This window comes from Vigna angularis, chromosome 1 (assembly GCF_016808095.1).
Source record: "Vigna angularis cultivar LongXiaoDou No.4 chromosome 1, ASM1680809v1, whole genome shotgun sequence".
Lineage (NCBI taxonomy): Eukaryota > Viridiplantae > Streptophyta > Magnoliopsida > Fabales > Fabaceae > Vigna > Vigna angularis.
The window spans coordinates 19,569,505-19,592,500 of NC_068970.1; the positions used below are offsets into that span (position 1 = coordinate 19,569,505).

The following is a 22,996-nucleotide window of genomic DNA, read 5'->3' on the forward strand; positions in this document are numbered from 1 at the left end:
ATCGATGGAGGATCAAGACTTTGATTTGTTGAGTAACTCACATACTGAAGTCACCAATGTTTTATAATCTGACATTTGAAATTCAAATTTCCCAACAAGAGCTTCTTTGCACTTGGAGCTGGAGATGCCGTTTCCTGTTTCAAAGCGATGAAGATGCAGGTAAACGATTGATGTTGTTGGATCTGATGCCATTGTTGAGAAATTTAAATTCCATATGTCAGATCATAAAATTTAAATGCCATTGTTGATAAGTTCACGAGACTCTTAAAGAAGATAAAAAGAGCCAATATTTAATATTTGATGAAGATGAGCTTGTCTATGATAAAGAGTTTACTCTTGTTGATCATAGTGTATCTTTGGTGTGATGATCAGATGAAACCTACGCATATCACCTACAAAAGAAAAGCTCAAATAAGGCACCATAATTTCATTGCACTACCAAAGACAAAGTATGTGTGAAGTGATCATTTTTCATGCATAGTGGAGAAGATCAAGTTTGCCACTGGTGAAGTTTCTCTTATTCATGCATAATTTCTTTGACTGTATTTTTCTTATGCTGTATCATAACTCTAATGTTATTTTTCATTTTTCAAATATTACAATATATAAACTAAAATAGAAAGAGATGATAAACGTATACAACATAAATATATTCATAAACATCTTCCTAATTATTAAAATTAGAATTTAAATATTTTGTAAAATTCAAATACCAATCCAATTTTGTGGAATTGGAGGTTTGTCATTTGAGTTTATCTGAAAGATATAAAGCTATTCAATAAATTATTCTAGACCAAGACAAAAAAGAATTACGGATGAGACGAACGATTATGTTAAAGTATGTTACAACATAATTAATCAATGTACTGTCATGAGAAATGTGCCGAAGCTTAACTGCTCCATAAACGACAGAGAAGTTGTCCCTTGTCTGTGCGACGATTAAAAACTAGAAACTCCAGCTTTTGCATCGTTAATAAACAAAATTTTGTGAGTTAAGAAACAAGATTATGGATATAAGCAAATTTATGTTGGTGAAGATGATTATGTATCTACCTTGCAAGAAGTCGTTAGACGTGTCCATTCCAATGTTTGTTTTATTGCGACATTGGATTTCGGATAAAGAATACATAACATTTGTCAGGAATCGAATTAGAACGAAAAATTCGAGGGATAAAAGTTTAAATCTAAGATAAAAATGCATACTTTATGAAAGTTCAGAAGTGAGAAAACTTACAACACGTATTAGTACTAAGTATGTCAATTCATGAAACCACACACATTACACGCAATCTCCTACCTTTTTCAATTATCATCTGCTGTTTGCAACTTGTAAGAAACATGCAAATACATCACACTTGGTGACAAAAGTAGGGCTAGTGTAGAAACTTTTATACAAGATACATAAAATACTTGCGGCTATTGGTAAGCCATTTAGGTTAACATCAACTTGAGGTACCTCTCTGACTTTAGGATTGGGAAGCATAGCTTCAAATGTTTCCTTCCATGAAGCAGACAAGGTCCTAGGAGTTAGGAGCTTATTGAATGAAGCCAGTTTAGGTTAACATCAACTTGAGGAACCTCCACCTTCAGATTGGGAAGCAAAGCTTCGAATGCTTCCCATGAGGCCGCTGTCTCCTCATCGCATACCACTACTTTTAAATTCTCAAGATTGGTTATTGAATATGGCAGTTCACATCTAGCACAGCTTGTCATATTGAGATTTCTGAGATTACATAGATTACCAATGTCCTCTGGTAAATTTGAAAGGCTTATGCAGTTTGAGATGTTAAGAAGTCTTAGCTTAGAAAGGTTTTGAATAGAATCTGGTATCTCTTCCAAGTCAGTACAGGTACTTAGGTTTAGGAGTTCCAAATTCAACAACTGTCCAATTTCTTGGGGCAGAGAACAAAGTTTGTGGCAGTTAGTAATGCTGAGCTTCTTTAGAGAGGAAATGTCACAGATACCATTAGGCAATCTCACCATATCCTTGCAATAGTCAATGTTTAAATCTAATAAACTTGGAAATGAATCTGAAACTAGGATGGTGCCATTTTCAAAAACCTGGCTTATGTTACTACACATGTAGAGAGATAACTTTTTCAGATTTTTCAATGCGCTCAAGTGAGGAACAGAAACCCGCTCTAGTCTGATTCTTTTCAGGTTCGATACAGAACCTAGTAGTTGGAAATTGTCTAGTTCAGAATGATGAAAACCATAATTTGTCACGATAAGGACTTTTAGTTTAATCATTTTCTCCATGAACTCCGGAAAGGTGTACTTCTTAGTTTGAAGATTTAAAATCAGAACTTCTGCTTGGGATGGTTGTATGTCGGACCAATATGAAGCACAAGTTTCATCTGCAAAACCAACCCATATGATGTCAGTTGGGGAAAAGTAATCAACGGCAAATCAATTATACTTTCTTATTAGCAGTTTTAACATTTAAAAGTATAAAATTTAAAAACGGTATAACTAACCAGTTGACAGCGACAATATGAGGGCTGAGACCTGTTGAATAGTCTGTTTAACACACCATCCGCGATATTTTGACAACAAGCGGGACATCATGCCTTGTTGCTTTTCCCCAAGCCACCATTGACTTTGATTTTCATTTATGCCAGTAATAATTCTCTTTCTCTGTTCAATTGGTTCCCGGTTGTTTTGATAAATTGCAAGATCTCTTAGAAGATCATGGAGGACGACAAAGTGGTTATTGTAGCAGTAATTATCTGAGTCACCTGTATTTCTCCTGGTAAACGAGCAGAAAAAAATAAATCTTTAGTAAAAGGAGAAATTATCCAACAAGATTATATAATACACGCTCTCTATTAGATAGAAAAATTACGAATTTCAACTTCTGACCTCAGAATGAGTTAAAGAAAAAAAATGTAGAGTTGCATGATGTGCGAAGATTACATTCACTCCAAGAGAAATGGTCATTTTGATCTATTTACAAGTTACTAATTGATTCTCGCATGAACTACACATGCTATTGAATTGTTTATTTTAGAGTAAAATTCACCTTATATGTATATAAAGAAGCTGGGAAGGCAAAACAACTAGTCATCTCACCTTGCTACTAAAAGATTAGCCAGATTCATGGAGTCCAATTTTTTTATGATTTCCATAGCCTCTATGCCATCATCATCTAATTTGTACAATTCTGCCCACATGTCAATGAGAGCAGGAAGAGGAATTCTTTGATCTTCAGGAAATAACCCAAGGTCCATGAAGCACTCTTTGATGATGGGATTATCTTCCAATACATCCAAGATCTTTTGGAGGGAAGTAAGTAATTCAGTGTTGGAATCAAGTATACAATGACCTTTTGACAACTCCTCCACCATCTTTTGCCACAACTCAGTAGACTGATGACTCAGCGATCTACCAATCACTTTAATGGCAAGCGGTAAACCCTTGCAATATCTCACAACCTGCATTTCAGTGAAGTAAATAAGGTTAGTAAACAAAAGGTCGTACCTAGGTCGTACCTAGCAATATCTACCATGATATTGCTTTGGGGTTTTCTACTCTCTAACTCATCGATAAGTTTTATTTTAATTGCAAGAGGTTATGTCCTTCCTATCTTGAGATGTCTACTTCAAGTGAATGACTTCAGACAAGAAGGGCAGTTATACACACTCATGTGTCAGAAAGTAAAGAATAAGCACCTTTTGGACAATTTCTTCGTTAGGAATACTTAAACTGCATTTTGAACTGTTTTCTTCCAAGAGAGCGTGATGACGGAAAAGGGTCATTGCATCTTCATGAACAAGGGATTTCAAGATGATTTGGGTGCCAAATTTAGGAAATGCAACCCTTGAAATCACCAAAATTTTATAATCAGACATCTGGAATTTAAACTTGTCAACAAGGGCTTCCGAGCCTGGCCAAACATCATCCAAGACCAACAACAGTGGACTTCCCTCAATTTTCCTCATCAAAATTTCCAACCGTTTAATTGCATCTTCATCACTTACAAACTCAGGCACGTGGTAGCCACAATGTTCAAATAATCTCTCTACGATATTCTTCAACTTAGGCGTTTGGGAGAAATTGACAAACAAAATATTGTTCTTGAATTTACCTGGTGAAAGCAAAGAGATCCGTCAGTCCACAGAAATTGGGATTCAAAACATTTGGCTTGCCACAATTTTTATCAGATACATATAAACTTTCATACATGTTTGCAATTCTCAAACGAACATTTTTCATCCTTCTTCTACTATCTTTAGTGAAAGTTTAGTAGTTTATGACAGAGAATTGTATGTATGAGATAAAGGATATATAAGTGAATTTATGAAAGCATTGATGAGAGCATATCTACCACTACAAACAAATTTTCAGACAACTTTTTCTCGTCTGTCTTTTAATGTGAGATAGAGGACCTATAAATGAAGTTATGAAGAATTGGTTAGGGGATAACAATCACTCTAAACAAAGTTCTTTATGAGTGTAGATGACTTATGAAGAATTGGTTAGGGGATCCACAAATGAAGTTATAAAGAATTAGTCAGCCAATTTATCAGCCATGAGAGGACAAAAGAAGAATGACCTCTTACCCTTGACTTCTTTATCCTTACAGAGCATTGTAGCCAAGGTTGTTTTACCAGATCCACCCAGGCCAGACAACAAAAGGGTGAACACACCTTCCTGGAGAACCTCCATCTTCAACTTGCTCAACACTGGAACGAAGCCAACAGTAAATTCTGGGTTTTCAGGAACACCATAAGGACACTTAATTGGCGTTCCAGCTCCTTTAAGTTTCTGCTCAAAATTCTCAATATCAAGAAGCTCAATAATCTCTCTCACCTTGTACAGTGTATTTTTTATATCCTTAACTTGTTTGTCATCCGAAGTAAGCAAATCATTCTTCTCATGCAAAAATCCCTCCCCGTAGAGTGAAAACCAAGATAGAAATTTGGTCCACCACAAGCTCCGGGAGCATGAATTGCACACAAGATCTTCCCCTGGATCATTTTCTTTGACAAGAGTGATGATTTCTTCTCTGGGTGGATTCAAGTGTTCATTGTATTGCTTTATCTCCTGCACCACTAGAGTCATATTTTTTAGGGTTGACCTAAGTATTCGCTTGCTCCTTTTGTTCTTCCTACCCTTTTCGACTATGTCCATGACCATTCTCATTGCATCTTGAAATCTTGTCAAAATAACAAGTTGATCGGTCTCTCCCATGATAGCCAATCTTTTGCTTCCTTACTCTGCTCAATTAAACAAGGAACAAGTTGTGAAAGACAAAAGTCAGTGATGTTGCATAAAACTGAAATTTTAGAAAAATTGAGACAGTTATCTATATACTCTGAGACATCAAAGTCGAAAAGAAAAAACTTGTGCCTTTGAGAAAATTGCTCAAACCTCCTATGAAGTAGTGTTTTTGCGTCTTGAGTCCTTCTTTTTGGGATAATTTAATTTGCGATTTGGAGCGAAGCAACGGTAAGTTGGTAGCTATTGAAATTGAAAAATTAAAATGAGAGCGGGAAAGGCGCTATTTATCAGTCATATAAAGCAGGCAGGATCTGGAATCTGCGTTGAGTTCTTCGCGTTCGTTTCCAGTGACTTTCGCCAACACGCGTAGAGATGATGAGATAATATTTAGGTTGTTTAGTAAAAAAAGATATTAAAAAAAAAACTTTTGTTTGATTTACGTTAGTCCCACTGTTTAAAATAAAAAATATTATTTAATACATCTAAATTTTTACCTTTATTATTTGACATTATCTTTATTTTTTTTTCGAAAAAATACAAAATTTTATATTATTATGATTATTTTATTTTTCTTGTCAAATAGATATAAAAAGGTGTTATGTTACCATTTTTCATTTAAAATATCTGTGGCTAATTTTTTACATTTCATATTTCATCGTGCTTTACTACCAACAATGGAAAGGTTCAATTTCCTGGTTTTTGTTTCGCTCTTATTACTTTTTGAAAAATGGTTTTTTAATAATTTATTTTTTACAATTTTTTTATAATATCTATGTGATGACTTATATTTGATCTGTTTTATAACAAAATAAAATAGTGCACCTATTCTCGTTATATTAGAATTTTTTTGTTTTTTATATTTCAGTCAAGTTGATAGATATTACAGCCTTAGACCGAGGAAGCTGTCCAAGATGTTTAAAACGCAATAAATCACTTTTCGAGCGTTTCAAACGTACGTTCCTGCCGCGAAAGATGGGGCGCGTGTAAGGTGGACAAAAATTATTCAATGGAAATAAAAAACACAACCAACTATTGAACTAATCGGAATCGTGTCCTACAATTATTGCAGAAATCGTATGGTTGTCTTGTCACGATACTCTTCGGAAATTTCATAGGAAAAACAACATTAAAGACTTTTTCCACGAAAAGTGGTGGAAACGTTATCAGCAGCAACCACCACACGTGATTTGTCAGCTTTACTTTTGCGTATGTCTTATTTAAGAGACAGAAAATACGGAACAATAGAAAAAAAAGCTAGCAGACAAAGAAAAGAAAAAGAAAAAGAGTATTTTACATCGTCATGAAGTTAATGTTGTTGTCAATTTAACATTGATCTTATTTATACAATTTTTATAATATAGAGATCTAATGTCTTCATTTTTAAAATGGGATACTAAACAATAATTTACTTCTTAACATAGAAAAGAAGTAAGCATTTAAGTCTTAAATTTTCAAATAATAAAAATAAAATGAGGGTTACTCCCTCCACCATTACATGCTACCCTCTATACCTCGTCATTCCTCTTTTGTCCTTCTTACACGGATGTCGACATTCGTACAAGGATGTCCAACATCGTCAAAGAACTCTTTTCCCATTTTATTCCTCCATCTCTAGTCACAAACTGGTCCAGTTTCACCTATTTCAAAGCCCTAAGACCTCTCACTGAATCATGCTCTGCAGCAACAATGGAGGGGTTTTGAAACCCACAATGGGCTTACTAAAATAGAAAGTGTCAAGTAGAACTCATACCATGATGCTAGTGGCAACACACGTGTGTGTTAAGGACGACCAGAGAAGCCACCATGCTCACCATGAATGGACCACCACCGTTGAACCCACTCCAACCCATTAGCAGAGAGAGTTTATGGGGTTAGAATACGTGTACCAAGCTCTGCAGTCATGGTTGGGATTGTGATAATTTTTGGATCTGGGTGATGGAGACTAGGCCAATCTTTGCAGGGTACACTCACTGACATTTAAGATAGATAGATAGAAAGATAAAAAGACGGATAGAGGGGATGGGGACAAAATTTGAGCAAAATTAAAAACAAATTAATTTGGTTAAATAGGAGAATGAGGTAATTAAGCACAAAGAGAGAACAGGGGTGCAGATCTCTGTGTATGCGCTAAGAACGGTTCTCTGTGTATGCGCTAAGAACAGATGAAGAGAGGAAGTAGTTTGTCTCCGATCAGATAAAGATAAAAGGGAAGGGTGTAGGGAGGTTTAGAATTTTAGAAAAGGTAAATAAAATTAAATTAACATGGGGTATTTTTGAAATAAAAAAAATAACAAGGAGGTGTAAGGAGCACTTGGGGTAATGGAGGGAACAACTCCCAAATAAAATTTGGTCTATTTGTTAAATTCTTATTTAATGAGTTTTTCCAGTTAGATCAGTTTCGCCATTTTAGTCTTTTATAATCAAAATTTAATTTAATTGGGCTCCTACCGTTAAATTGGCTTACCAGTGTTAAATTTTTTTATGACATGTGATGTTGACATAGACTGTTTTTGAAATGTGACTTGCACATACCCTTATACGTGACCTTTGACAACATTTAACATTTTAAAATTAAGGATTTCTAAATGTACAATGTAATTAGGGTTTGTTGGTGGATTTTAAATAAAGGGTTAAATATGGTTTTGGTCCCTTAACTTTTAGCGAAAATTGGAATTAGTCCCTTTTCAAAACTTTGGACTAATTTAGTCTCCAAACTTTAAAAATGTGTGAATTTAGTCCCTTTAACCAAATTTTGTTAACTTTATTTGATGTTTCAAACACATTTCTCAGTGAACATTGAAGCAAAAATGTGTCAAACGGTGTAAACAACTCAAATGCTATCATGAAACACACTTGAAACATCAAATAAAGTTAACAAAATTTGGTTAAAAGGACTAAATTCACACATTTTTAAAGTTTGGGGACTAAATTAGTCCAAAGTTTTGAAGAGGGACTAATTCTAATTTTCGCTGAAAGTTAAGGGACCAAAAACATATTTAACCCTTAAATAAACCCTAATTCCTAATCAAATGGGGCAAAGCTATGCCAAGTGTTATGCCGCGACACTGTCACCATAGTCTTGCTGTCAACCATCCTCGCTGTCACGGCCAACCACCATGCTCATCTCGCTAGACCACCCAAAGCCACCACCTAACCCTAATCCACGCCACACTATTACACCGGCACCATCTTTGTTCATCTTCACTATCAATGTCGTCGCAAAGACCACCTAACAGCCTCTGAAATCGCCGCGACAAACTTCCATGACAAACATCATCTTCCTTCAGCCTTCTTCAAGAACCGGCAAGGAGAGCCATAAACAGAAATGAAGTCTCGCATCGCACAACCACGATTTTTCTTATGCCTTTCTTTATGTTTTTCTTTATGCTCAAGTTCAATTGATTGAGTTCTTGCTTGTGATGTTCTGGTTTACCTTTACAAATATTTTGTGTAGTACTTTGTTCGTATTTCAATCTTGTTAACTTGTCTTAGCCTTAAGTGAAATTTGGTTGTAGTAAGTCTAAATCCTAATTTTCTGCATTGCATTCAACAAAGTTTAGGTTTTTTCGAGTTTAACTAGCAAATGATTATTAAAATTAGATTTACGGCTGCCATTTACTTCCTTGGTAGTAGATTGATGAATTCTGGTTCAGGGTTCTGAGCCTGTTATTTTCACTTTCCTTTCATTTTCAAAACAATGTTAAAATTAGAGAATGAGAAAAAGATTGGGCAGGACATAAATCTCTAATTAAATTTCAATGAATCCTAATTCTTGATTACATTTTACACTCAAGAAATCGTTGTTTTTAAAATATTAAATATTATCAAATATCAAAAGTCATCAAAAACTTAACAGCAAAAATCCAATGGGTGTTGCTCTTTCACCACCCCAAGTGCTTATGTAAGATTGAACCGTGAAAATAAGATTGAATCAAATTTATTTAAGGGAAAATGTAAATAAAATTTTGCAATATATCACAAGTTTAAATATGAGTCATGTGAATGCTCCATTAATATGCAGAGAAAAAGAAAAAAATTGTTCAATATAATGAAGAGAAATAAAATATTTTTAGAATAAAAAAAATAATAGAAAAATGTCGAATATTTTTGAAATAAAAAAAAATATTAGAGAAGTGTAGAAGGATTAGAGTGGTAGAGGGAGCAACACCCAAATCCAATTAAGTCAAATTTTCATGGATTAAATTTTCGACACCCGAGTATGAAAAAACCCAAGTAAATAAAAACCTCTTAAGGGTTTAACCTTGAATCTTCTTCTTATTAAAAATAAAAGATGAAATAAGTGGTATGAGGGAAAAAGTATTTTAAAGAAAAGAATGGAGGGACAGGATTGTTTACCTGCAACCTGGATAGTAGGTAATGGATGGGCGTTGGAGAGGTTCTGCAAGAGGCGATTGATAAGCAGGAAGACAAAGAAGCGAATGGTTGGAGAGGAGTGAGCGATGAAGCATGGTTGGATGGAAATGGGAGAAGGAGAAGAAGATATTGAAGCAGCGATAGAAGAAGAAGCTGAAGAAACAGAAACGTATTGAAGGAGACGGTGTTCAGTTTTCTTCATTTATCCATCTTCCTCTTCTTTCGTTCAAACGACGCCGTTTTCGTTTTGATAGTACCAACATCGTATCCTAATCACTCTCAATTTTTTCACCCCTCTTAGATATTTTTCATGTTTTCTTACAATTATTACGTTTAGTTATGCTTTTTATATCAAATTTGGAATTGCTCCGTTTTAAAAAAAAAAGTTTTGGTCATTTTAATTTAAAAAGTGCGTTTAGAGATTAAATATTAAAGACAGTTTTACAAAAAACATTTAAAATATTCAAATTTAGTGTTCAAGATTAAAAGTGTATTTTTTTAAGATTTGAGATATTAAATTATTTTTAATTTAAAAATTGAAATCAAATTCGTTATAATAAACTTGTGAGACTAAAATATAATAAAACAGTTAGATGATCTGTATGCAGTAATATATTAATAGATCTAAATATGTAAGATATTTACCATATAAAGTAGTCTATTTAAGCAATTTGCTGTTTGGTTTCAACAATTTAAGAAAACTAATTTGTACTTATTTTGAGTTTTATCTCTCTTATCTCGTTCTATAAATGTTAAGGGAGTGGTTGTCGAACAAAACTGATTTAAATGTTTATAAGGTAAGAGTTGAATAGATAAATTTCAACTCTCTTTCTCTTTTTGTAAAGCACATTTCTGACGGAGAAATCAAAGAAGGGCTGCTCTATCGGGTAAGAAGTATATTCGGACACATTTTATAAAAGAGGGTTTCTTCTTACACTATTTTACTATAAAATTTCAATTTTATTATTGTACCGTATGATTCCCAGTGTATCGTATGGTCTCTCACACATCCAAAATCGAACGGTTCTCCGAGTCCAATCTTCCTAAAGGTCGTATACTATATGTTTTTTTGACCTCGTAAACCGAACGGTTCTATTCAAGCTGACCACTCATATCGGCTGACCGGTCATATGATCAGATTACAAACGATAATAACTCATTAAAGCCCTTAATGAAGATTACGGCGTGATTGGGCCGTCATTAGGCCGACGAAAGGTAAAAGTCCATTACAACCAGTATAAATAAGAGTCCCAAGTATGATTTTTGGGCAGACTGCACACGGTGCACAATACACATGCATTATTGACATCTTTTATAATTGTTCGGTCATTTTACTGACTTGAGCATCAGAGCACCTTTAACAGGTACGCCCCCACCTGGCTTGGAGGAGGGAGAGCGAGATACGTCCGACCAGTCTTCAACGTTCTTCCAGCTCCCAATGGTCGCCCGCTTGGAGCAAAGTTTGCCCGGTCTTCATCCTGCAACGCGGTAAACAGTGTTCGTTCGTCCAGTCTCTAGTATCCACTAGGTCTTCAATACAATTAGGAGTGTTTTAGTAGGGTCACACCAAACCCGAAACAATTATCTTTTATTAAAAATTAATCAACGTTCAAAAATAAGTTAAAATTTTTATAAATTATGAAAATCGTTTAAGATTTTAATTAATTTTGGAAAGTTGATAAAGTCTTAACTAGCTTTTGAAATATCACTTCAAATTTCTTTTAACTGAATTTTAAAAGTTAATTAAAAAAATATTAAGACTCATTATTTTTTATAAATTTTTTATTTTAATTTAATGTTTTATTTTTTTATACCAGTAATAATATTAATAATAATTAATTTTATTATAATAATAATATTATTATTATTATTATCATTACTATTATTATAATTATTATTAAATAAAAATCAAAAAAAATAAACTAAAAAACCTTAACTAGTTTGTTAAGAAAATTCTTTAACTTTGATTAAAAATAATTTTCTTAATTTTTTTATATTTTAGTTTATTTCTTTGTTTTATATAATAATATTAGGGTTAAATATGTTTTTGTCCCTTAACTTTCAGTGAAAATTGGAATTAGTCCCTCTTCAAAATTTTGGCATAATTTAGTCTCCAAACTTTAGAAATGTGTGAATTTAGTCATTTTAACTAAATTTTGTTAGGTTTATTTGATGTTTCAAGTGCGTTTCATGATAGCATTTGAGTTGTTTACACTGTTTGACACATTTTTGCTTCAATGTTCACTGAGAAATGCGTTTGAAACATCAAATAAAGTTAACAAAATTTGGTTTAAAGGACTAAATCACACTTTTTAAAGTTTAGGGACTAAATTAGTCCAAAGTTTTGAAGGGGGACTAATTTCAATTTTCGCTGAAAGTTAAGGGACCAAAAATATATTTAACCCATAATATTATTATTATTTTAATATATAGCAAAATGTTAACCGGATTTTCACATATTTTTAAAATTTAATAAATATTTATTTAATTTAATATTTTTTATAATTTAATATACATTAATATTTTAATTTTTAAAAGATTATTTTTAAATAAAAACAAATAAAACATGTTTAAAAAAATTGAAACAAAAAAGTTTAAAAAATATTTTAAACTTATTTGAAATACCTGTTAACATATATTTCTTGTGCATTAAATCATTTAACGATTGTAAATAATTTATGTTAATGTATAAACTATTTGATAAAAATATCAAAGTATTATTTCGTAAACATTATTGTCAAATTGAGTTATAGATTTTATTAAGTGTTGCATAAATAATTTAGACGAAACCATAAAATACTTATTACTTTGTTATTACAATTGGTGTACTTGTTATGCGGATAGCTGATCGTTTAACCTTAACAAACAAAAAAAAAAAAGGAAATTTAGAAGTTAAATTTGCTAAAAAAATATTAAAAGATAAAAAATACACATCATCACTAATCTCATCACTAATGATATATAGTTATGTAAGTTTATGCTTAATCATTATGAATTTAAGCATATTCTGAAACACAATCAAGCAGGGCATTGGTTGTTAAATTTTAAGGTGAAGCCGATATGTTTTTCATTAATTTAGTTTTTCCTCCATTTTTTTTGAGCAAGTATGATTATTACAGCATGAAAGATAACAAGTAAGATGAAGAAGATGTCTCAGGTAAACTAATTCATATCTGATTCATGTCTCTGAGAAGGACATAAAATCAAGGAATGAACCAATAACTAAGGCGGTCTCAACATTTTCAAGTTGAGGAAATCAATTCTGCATCACTAGCATAAGAAGTTAAAAAAATTTCTTGATCACCGTCCCTTTCCTTCACCTCAAGAATCTTCTCTACAGCTTCCTTTAAATCCCACCTCTTATCCACATCCGCCTCACAACAATTCAAAGCAATCTTCAAAAGCTTCTCCATCTCTCCTTCACTGTTCTTAGTTGTCCCCATTTCTTGATCGAACACAGCATTGGTCCACTCTTCTGGCACCACTGAATCCACCCAACTTGCCAAACTCACCTCACTCCCTTTACCCTTTTGCAAAAAGTTTGCTGGGAACTTCCCAGTTAAGATCTCCAGAATCAGTATTCCAAGACACCACACATCAGTCTTCTTTGTGATCCTTCCTTGTTGCAAATACTCAGGAGACTTGTATATCACCATGATGTCCTGAGCCAATTCCTGGTTTATCATTGGAACTAGGCCATAGTCTGTCAGAAGAGGCTCAAAAGATTCGCTCAACAGAACATTAGAAGACTTCAGATTTCCATGTGGGGCAATTAGGCTTGGCATGTCCCTGTATAGATATTCAAGACCTTTTGCTATGCCTTTCACAATCTTCAACCGGATTGGCCATTCAAGGCTTGGTTCTCCCAGGGATTGGTGCCCTGAAACAAGAAACCAATTATGTATCTAAGATTATGTACCCTTCCTAAAATTCTAAGTCTATCTATCAACTTCTTGACTTCAATGAAGAGAGAGTCAATTTAGGAATGGTGAAGTGCTAATGAGTTTCAATTCATGAACAAAAAAGGGTGAAAAAAGTTGATAATACATACCGTGAAGGCGAACAGCGAGACTTCCATTGCGAACATAGTCTGTGACCACGAGCTTCTCTTCCCTTCTGTAATAGTAAGCCACTGGAGGAAGCAAATTAGGATGACTCAACCTCCCTAGCCTTCTCATGTGCTCTTGGAACTCTTCCTTCCCCACATTGTTCATCTGCTTGAACCTCTTCACCACGATTGTTGGCCCATTCACCAAAGCAGCCTTGTATGAAGAGCTGAAGCAGCCACTTCCCAAAATCTCAGCAGAAGCTCTCAGCAACTCTTGCAGGTCAAACATTTCTCTGTCATCTCTCAGAAAAGAGAGTCTCAAGTGTTCAGCTTTTCTGGTGTCTGTGGAGCTCATTGACCCTGCGGACCTGCGGCTCTCATCACCCACGTCCCTCAAACGCCCTTTGCCGATGCTGCTGGGTGGATTCCCCAATTTCGCTGCACAAGCTCCGTTCTGTTTTTTGTGAATCATGAGCACTACTATTCCAATCACAAGCACCGCCAGGCAAACAACCACCACTGCTCCAACGACGCTAGCAGTGGAGGGCTTCGAGGTGCATGACTCCAATGGGGCTCCACATAACCTTTCATTACCTGCTCATTTCATGTACTAGTTTAGATTGAATGCTTTGTATCACTTCAAACATTAGGCATGCATCTTTTGACTTTGTTTTGTTTTCTGTTACATCTCGTTTATATTAGACGTTTTTATTCTTCATCTCTTCGGTATCAACCGACTAAATTTGAGTGTCTAGTAATCGATTCCTCGGTTTTATGGTGAGTTTATAGAATATAAAATTGAGTTAAAGTTTAAAATTCACTTGTTCCTATATTTTTGTGCATGTTATACGTATATTGTAATAATCGAATAGGGAGAGATTGGAATTTGTGGTGACTCACCAGCAAAGGAAGAAGCCGGCATTCTATTAACGGTGGAAGGAATCTGACCCTGCAACTGATTATTAGCAACATTAAACAATCTCAATCTGTTGAGGGGATGAAAACGGGGAATGGCACCAGTGAACTCATTCCCGTCCAACCTGAGCTCTATGAGTCTCGGCAACACCGTGAGCGAAGTTGGAACGTAACCGGAGAACTGGTTGTTGGACAGATAAACTTTCTTCAACCACTTCAACCCCTCGAAGGCTCTATAAGGAATCTCCCCAGAAAACTTGTTATTGGAAAGGTAAATAGACTTGAGACCAACCAAGTTGTGAATTTCTGGCCATGGACCCTCCAAACTATTGTTCATGAAACTCAAGGTTCTTAGGTAAGGCAAGGCCTTTAAAGAATCGATGTCAATGAGGCCTTGGAGCCCCATGTTCTCAAGCTTCACGCCCCACACTTTTCCTTCGTAGCAAAGAATGCCACGCCAGTTGGCATGGCCATCGGTGCAAGGAGGAGTGGTAGAGTTCCAGGAGTCCAAGGAGGAACCGTAGTTTTCTAAGCTTTCTTTCATTTTGAGGAGCAATTCTAAGTCAGAAGCGGCATAAGAGAGAGGAAAGAAGGATGCTAATTCAAAAACGATGAAGATGATACAGCAATGCCTACCACTTAGTGCCATAGTGAATGGTAGGCACTAGGGGCGGCGTGCGCGCCCTGAAGAGGGGCTGACCCAGAACGGAGGAGAAATTAGGAGGTAATGACGAGGGTGCAGAAGAAGAGGAAGAAGAAGAATGAAGGGTTGGAGGGTGGAAAAGTTTTGATGGCATTGGAAGAATGTGGAGAAAGAGAGAAGAAAAGGAAGAGCCAAGAATAGGAGATGGTGAGAGAAACAAGTTAGGTTGCATGCATGCAGAGAGATGTTGACCAAGTCTCTTTTTCTTTTTTCTTGGTCTCACCACAATGTCTTTGCATTCAACGCGAGAAGGACCCGGACAGCCTTCAAATTCATCCCTATTTTTATACCCTCTTTTTCTCTCTCTTACCATGACTCTTCCTTGACCAAACATAACAACACTCCCACTACCTAACTTTCTAAACCCTTCCATGCCTCTCTGGGTCTAACATATTGTCGAACACATGTTATGCATATGATATATTCAATACTTCATGTAACAATTATTATACCCCCTTTCTATATCTCTCTCTCAAACCTCTCAACAACGCAGTTATCATCTTTTTGTATTATAATGTAAGCTTCATCGTGTGTCTCTGTGTGTATACATATATTTGCAGTAACTTAACAGATCCAATTTGAATACTCGCGAGTTAATTAGCCTCTGAGACATAGTCAACTTCCACACCAAAACCAGAACCAAATATAATAGGCATTTCCTCATTTTTTATGTTTAAATAATTGGACTGAAAGCTAAAGAGAGTGGTCATTGCTAGAATGGTTTGTTATACCTCATTAATTACTAATGAACTATGTTAACTTTTAAATTAAAAAACAAAATTAAAAAAACATGTTAATAGGCTTTGGAAATTTATTATTAATAATATTATTGTTATTTTTAGTATAAAAACAAAAAATTAAACTAAAATAAAATAAAAATTAAAAAGAAATCTTAACCCATTTTTGAAAAAGAATTTTATTAATATTTTTGAAAGTCAGTTAAAGTTTTTTAATTTACTATTTCATTTTTTTAATAATAATAATAATTATAATAATAATATTATTATTATAATAAAAATAATAATAATAATAATAATTATATATAAAAAACGAAAAAATAAATTAAAATAAAAAAATTTAAAAAAAAATAAGAAATCGACTTTTAAAAGGTTGTTAAGGAATTTTCTTAATCGATTATTAATATTTTCGAAAGTTGGTTAAAGAATTTTTTTTAATCATTTTTTGAAAATCAATTAAAAAAGTTTCTCAACTGGTTTTTGAAAACCGATTCAAAATTCGTTGATTAAAGTTTAATAATTTTTTAAATTCGTATTAATAAAAAGAATAAAATTGAAATTTTGAAAGTGTAAAAAGAAAGTAAAAAGACGTAGGGAGGGAGGAACACTCTTTATAAAAGAAAACTCAGTTCGTTCCTATTTTCAAGAACCATATTAATATTTTAATAATATGTCTTCTTGAATCACGTTAATATATATTATTATATTTTTAAATTACAGTTATAATTAGTGTTGTCAAAAATGGATCACCCGATGACCCGCTGATCATTTAGTAAGCAATCCAATTCAGCTCATTTATTATTATTGAGTCAAAAAAAAATTGAACCCAACCTCGTCCCACCACGAGTTAGTGGGTTAAATGAGTTGACTTCAATTAATTACAAGTTTTTTTTAAATCTAAAAAAAATTACAATTTTTTTTTCTAATTCAAATTTAAATAATTTCACTCTAAAATGACAATTCAAAATAAAAACATTAATATACAATTTAGATGTAATGCAAGAGCAAATCCAAAAGGCAAATAAATAAATTTATTGATAATTTTTGTGGCATTTATCCATTTATAATATTAGAGTCTTGAATTGATAAATTTATAAAATTTTGCTATCTTGAAACATCTTTTCTTTATTTCCATTTACAATACAATAAAAAAAATGTTAACTAATAATATAGAAACATAAAACAATAAATAATAAATTAAACTAAGTAGGTTGGTGAGTCAATCCTACTCACTATGGGTTCAACCCGAGTGAGCTGGGTTTTAAATAAGCCAGTTTCTAAGTAAATAGAATTAAAAATTGACCCATATAATTTATTTATTTTTTAAATCCATCCTAACTCTCGAACCTGTGGTGGATCGAGTTAACTTGCAAGTTCTAACCTATTTTAACAACACCTAATTATAAACATCTCATCTCGTACGTGTAATCATTCTTAGAACCACTACGTGAAGAAGTCTATAGCCTTTTCTACTCAGATTAAATTCTCATTTTAAATAATAATTTAAATTTAGGATAAGAGAATACACAATTGAAAAAAGAAATGACAAAATAGACTTGTCGCATATTAGTGTGTTAAGGTTGTTTAATACTAATTCAACCTTGTATTAAAACTAAATTCATAATTTTTAACCTTAAACTTTTTTAAATGAAAAAAATATTTTTATAATGACTTAATTATAAATGTAATTTATTTTTGCATATTGTTTTATTACAATGATTTTTAACCAATTGATAGTGTAAACATATTCACTATACAACCATGAGACTGTCGTGATTAGCTATGAGTCGATTATTAATTATTAAGTTAACACATATGAATAATGTTTAAAGAAGGAAAAGATAACTTAGTTGTTATAATAATACTCCTGAAGCTCTTGAGACCTAGATGTAGATATTGAGAGTACTCTAGTTTGCATTAGATCTATTAGATGTAAGTTTATTTTGATGTGTTCAATGTATCATGTGCTTTTAGTAAAGAAAGTAAAAGGCTTCCACTTTTATTTAAATCTATGCTTTAAATAATGATGTTAAGTTCAAAATAAAGTACAATGAGTATCGATGTGCTTCAAATTTTATACTTGGTCAAATTATTGGACACTTTTGTGGATGGTTGAAAGCGATTATTTAATTTTATAATTGAATTATACGAGAGAGAGAAAATGATTTGCAAAAAGAAATAAATAGAGTTTATACTTACATTTTATAGTATAAGTGGAGAATTATGTATTATAAAATATTTTGTTAAAATTTGTTTTAGAGATTAACTTAGATATTTTATATTTAAATAATTTAAAAAAACATGCTCTATATTATTGGTTTTCGTATTTATTTGCAGATATAAATAATAACAACTGCATGGACCAGGTATTACGACTGAATATTGCATGAAGCCAATTCAAGTTAACATCAAGTTGGGGAATATCTATATTTAGATTGGGAAGAACGTGCTTGAAAGCTTCCCATGAAGCAGCCGTCTCCTCATCACATACCACTTCCTTTAGATTCTTAAGATTGACGATTGAGGCTGGCAATTCACAACTTGTCATGTACAGATTTCTAAGATTACATAGATTGCCACACTCCTCTGGTAAGGCTAATGCAGTTTGATATGTCCATATGTCTTAGATTTGAAAGTCTTGCAATAGAATTTGGTATCCCTTCTAAATCTGTACAGGAACTCAGCCTTAGGAGTTTCAAATTCACCAAGTTTCCAATTTCTTGAGGCAATTCAAAAAGCTTATGGGGCAATTACTTTGATGATGGAATTATCTTCCAAGACATCCAACATCTTTTGGAGGGAACCTTGAGACAATTCCTCTACCATCTTTTGCCACAATTCAATAGGTCGACTACTCACTGATGTACCAATAGCTTTAACGGCAAGCAGTAAACCCTTGCAATATCTCACCACCTGCTTTTCGATTCAAGAAAGTATAGTTTGTTAAGCTGCAAGTGTTCAAGAATGGAGTTACTTTTGTAAAGTCAAGCATTTTGGACAAGATCTTCGTCAGGAATAATTGAACTGCTTTCTTTCAAGAGAGCATGCTGACAAAAAAGGGTAATCGCTCCTTCACGAAAACTGAAACAAACAATTGTATGTCTTTACAAAGAAAGCTAAAATTTCAACATATAATCTATTTTTTTAAATTATATATTTAATTAATAAAATATTTTTTAAGTTCTTAAATAAATTATTTGTTTATACTTATTTTTATGTAAATGTCTGAAACATTTTTATAGTTTTATTTTATTTTAATATTTTTTTCATAATATCATGATATTATATCATATGAATTTGAGATATAATATATATATATATATATATATATATATATATATATATATATATATATATATATACATTGGCACCCTTCAAATTTATATTATCATTCTACAATTATTTTTAATTAATTTTTTATTACATAATTTGATTTATATTTTTATGAAATAATTTAATTTAATATTTTATTATTTTTAGAGTTGATAAGAGAAAATGTGAGTCGTTTTTTCTATCAATATTTATCATTACTGAACAATTAATCATATTATATGGAAAAATTTGTGTGTGTGTGTATATATATATATATATATATATATATATATATATATATATATATATATATATATATATATATATATATATATATTACGTAGCAAACAAATTGTAAAATTATTTTATAAAAAGGATTAACACAAAATAGTACCACAAATGTAGGGATGTAGTTTTAATTTAACTTGCATTGATTATTATAAATTATAATATTTATATTAAGTTTGATTCTTATATTTTGGTACAATATATAATTTGAAGTTTTATACCTTCACAACATGTTTAATTTACAAAAAATAATGCGAAAAAAAAAGCTGAATTGAGTAAGCAACCCCTATCCCAGCTTTGAGACTATTCATATAAATTGACCTAATAGCGGTTTTTTATGTTTTACAAATTTATTTTTTTTGTTTTTATTTTTTTTGGTTTTAGTTTCAAATTAGTTTTGATTAAGACAATCTTTTTCAACCTTCTCAGGCCATTGTCATTTTATCATTACCTCTTTACATAGTTTTCTTAGATATTACCTCTTTCTTATTCTCTTCAGTTTAAAATTTTTAAGAATAAATTTTATGCTATAAAAATAGTTTTATACAATAATAAATCGTTCGTTTTAAATTTAAAATATAGTTTATGTAAGAGTTGAGGAAAAGTAATTAATGTAAAATTGTTGGAGGTACTATCCAATTTCCATTATTGACATAATTGTCAAACTTTACTTACTTTTAACCAAATCAAACCGGTCAACGTGAAAGTTTTAGGATACTAATTATTGATCATTAAAATATAATATTGCATTGAAAAGTCAACCATAAGAAAGTAAGTACGATGAAAAAGAAGTTAATAAAGATATACACTATTATTGTGGTAAAGGGATGACACAGTTAGTTACAACTATATACGAATTTGAAACAACGAGCACGATGCTTACTTTCCTTATGAAAGCTAACGTAGCAGAAAAACTTGGAAATTATGAAATGATTATTAGAACCCTAAAACCAGAGATATTTATATAGTCATGCGTCCTCGACCATAATTTTGTAACTCTATTACTTTACGCGTCTTTTACTCTTTCTTTGCAACCATGCACCATATATAAAGTTGATAAGACCAAACATTATTCGTTGCATAAATATTCACTGACTTCTCCTTTTATGCAAACTACTTACGTGCAAAATTTCATTCATACGCATCTATACCATGATTAATTAAATTATTACATTTACTTCGTTAGTTACAAATTAACGATCAAAGCTTTGTCAATTTCTTCAAATATATTCCTTGTTTGGTAAGAAAGAAATTTAGTGGGAAAGCAGAAAAAATACACTAATGTACGCTTCTCATTCAAGGTTTAGTACAGGAAATAAATAACCTAATATTTTTTTCTGACATATGAACATTTTAAGTATGATTAAAAAACATTCATAACTCCTATTCAGAAATTTCAAATCCATATAGAAGTAGAATTTCGGAAACTAGTATTTTCTATAAGAATTCTCTGTCAAATACGTGTTTGTGCTGATTTATCTCAAGAAAACGTTTCATTCCGGTCAACTTCTAAATATGTCACAGTCTAGACATTGGAAACTTGTACAGAGAAAGCTTGGAAACGCTACAGTTTTTGATGGGTCATTTTATTAGAAATTTCTCGTGAATTTTAAATGCTTTAAATTAATTTATGGAATTAACAAGGTGTCACCTTCTCAAATTAGCAAACTTAGACACGTGTCAAATTAATTTATTGGATTAGACACATGACTCTTCAATCAAGTTACTTTTAATGGTTATTAAAATTAATAATTAGCTTAATGATAATAATAAAATAATAATAATAATTATTTTAATTATTTGGGAAAGGAGATTCAAGAGCACTAAATTAGCCATTTTTTTCAATATAAAACTAACTGAAATAGAAATGAGTTAAACTAAATTAGGACGATTCAGAAATCATAAGATTAAATGATAATATGACTAAATTAATAATGAGAATCATTGATAATTATAAGGAGGATTTCGTTTTATGAAATGATATAATATATTTAGAAATCTCAGCTTTTGAATATTATAATGAAGAATATTATTCCTAACAACATTTCAAAACGTATATGAAAAAAGAAGAAGCAAAATTTGGTTTCGTTAACAAGGAAAAAGGCTATCCAAGAGATCTCAAAAAGGCAGTTGTTTCCTACGGTGCTTCCACTAAATTCTTCATTATTAAAAAGATTTTCAAAATTTCTTTACTAAAAAATCTGTGTTGTAATAACCTAAGTAATAACACTTTCACGATATTGTCCTTCTACACTCAGCTAAGAATGAAAAAGTTTTACACCCCACATCTCATCGTCAGTCATCTTCAAAATTCAAAAAAACAAACGTAAATTAAACCACAGGTTCGTGAGTTAAAATATAGTATATTATCCCAAAACGAACACTGCGTAAAGCAACTGATCATACTATTGGTTGCATATATTATTGAAGTATTATACGCTGACTGAAGAAAAAAAAAAGGAAAGTTTGAAGAAATATAGAGATCACGTATAAGAGATAAGATAATGATACTCCGATAACATTTTTTTAACAACATTTTAACACCATCTATATGTTATTCTTTGATTGGTCTATATAGTTTTTATGATTATTATTATTGATTGTAAAATAATTTTAAACTAATCATATAATAACATGTAAAAAATATTAAAATATTATAAAATAGATATTATCAAAAGTATCATTGTTCTAGTGGATATATATCCATAGTTTGTAGATTTTTTAAAGGAAAACGATGAACTGACGCGTTTGGTGTTTCCAGGTTGCATTGTCAATGACTTGACTTGCATGTTTATGTTTGTGATCACATGTTTGTCTTACTCTTATAATATAGTGTGTATGAGGCCAAATAGTAAAATCATATATATAACTGAGTTGGTTCAACCAATCAAAACCAAATTATACTCTCTATATCAATTTATTTATTTATATTCAACTTTATTTTTAATAAACTAATTAGCAAGTAATCCGTAAATATGTATATGTGGAAAAGTTCAGTTGAATAAATTTAAAAAAGGATATAATTAATAAAAAAATTAAATATAATAATAATTAACATGATTTTTGTTATTTATTAATTGTGATGTTTTGCTAAAATTTAACTTTATAGATATTTCGTTCTTAAACTTAAATTTTAAATTTATTAATAGTAAATTCTTTTGAATAATAATTTGATACCAATTTTTACAATAACTATAATATGTATGGACAAAATTCATAATGTTTTACTTCCATAGTTAGAGTAATAGCTTAGATATAAATTTTTTATTTTTTCTTCTTAACTGTATTAAATTAAAATAATTAATTTTCTCTTTTATTTGATTTTTTTTATCTTAACAACAGTAAAAGATATATTTTTATTATGATTTTTTATATTTGTTAAAATTCACTAAGTAT

General features: G+C 31.6%; 2 protein-coding genes across 3 annotated transcripts; both read right to left on the reverse strand.

Moving 5' to 3' along the window:
- Nucleotides 1-1,185: 1,185 nt before the first annotated feature.
- LOC108322674 (probable disease resistance protein At5g66900) lies at nt 1,186-5,607 on the reverse strand. Of its 2 annotated transcripts, none has more exons than XM_017554836.2 (6): nt 5,374-5,607; nt 4,563-5,219; nt 3,672-4,087; nt 3,073-3,434; nt 2,478-2,749; nt 1,186-2,357 (listed from the first exon to the last, which is right to left on the reverse strand). In XM_017554836.2, exons 2-6 carry the CDS (start codon nt 5,191-5,193, stop codon nt 1,528-1,530), a joined length of 2,511 nt encoding a protein of 836 aa, XP_017410325.1. In that variant the 5' UTR covers nt 5,194-5,219; nt 5,374-5,607; the 3' UTR covers nt 1,186-1,527. The 2 variants fall into 2 exon arrangements, with proteins under 2 accessions (XP_017410325.1, XP_017410326.1); XM_017554837.2 differs by having other exon boundaries at nt 5,353-5,606.
- A 7,051-nt stretch (nt 5,608-12,658) lies between these two features.
- Nucleotides 12,659-15,281, reverse strand: LOC108322651 (pollen receptor-like kinase 1). The gene is made up of 3 exons (XM_017554804.2): nt 14,546-15,281; nt 13,649-14,239; nt 12,659-13,477 (listed from the first exon to the last, which is right to left on the reverse strand). The coding sequence occupies exons 1-3, from the start codon at nt 15,207-15,209 to the stop codon at nt 12,840-12,842; spliced, it is 1,893 nt and encodes a 630-aa protein (XP_017410293.1). The 5' UTR covers nt 15,210-15,281; the 3' UTR covers nt 12,659-12,839.
- Between the last annotated feature and the right edge of the window lie 7,715 nt (nt 15,282-22,996).

What these genes read in the sequence shown, in the direction of transcription:
- LOC108322674 (XM_017554836.2), bottom strand. Translation starts at nt 5,193, where the DNA reads ATGGGAGAGACCGATCAACTTGTTATTTTGACAAGATTTCAAGATGCA. An exon ending in ACGAAGAAATTGTCCAAAAG is followed by an intron (nt 3,435 to 3,671) that starts GTGCTTATTCTT and finishes ACTGAAATGCAG; the next exon opens with GTTGTGAGATATTGCAAGGG. An exon ending in CATATTGTCGCTGTCAACTG is followed by an intron (nt 2,358 to 2,477) that starts GTTAGTTATACC and finishes TTGGTTTTGCAG; the next exon opens with ATGAAACTTGTGCTTCATAT.
- LOC108322651 (XM_017554804.2), bottom strand. Translation starts at nt 15,209, where the DNA reads ATGGCACTAAGTGGTAGGCATTGCTGTATCATCTTCATCGTTTTTGAA. An exon ending in GCCGGCTTCTTCCTTTGCTG is followed by an intron (nt 14,240 to 14,545) that starts GTGAGTCACCAC and finishes TGAAATGAGCAG; the next exon opens with GTAATGAAAGGTTATGTGGA. An exon ending in TCTCGCTGTTCGCCTTCACG is followed by an intron (nt 13,478 to 13,648) that starts GTATGTATTATC and finishes TTCTTGTTTCAG; the next exon opens with GGCACCAATCCCTGGGAGAA.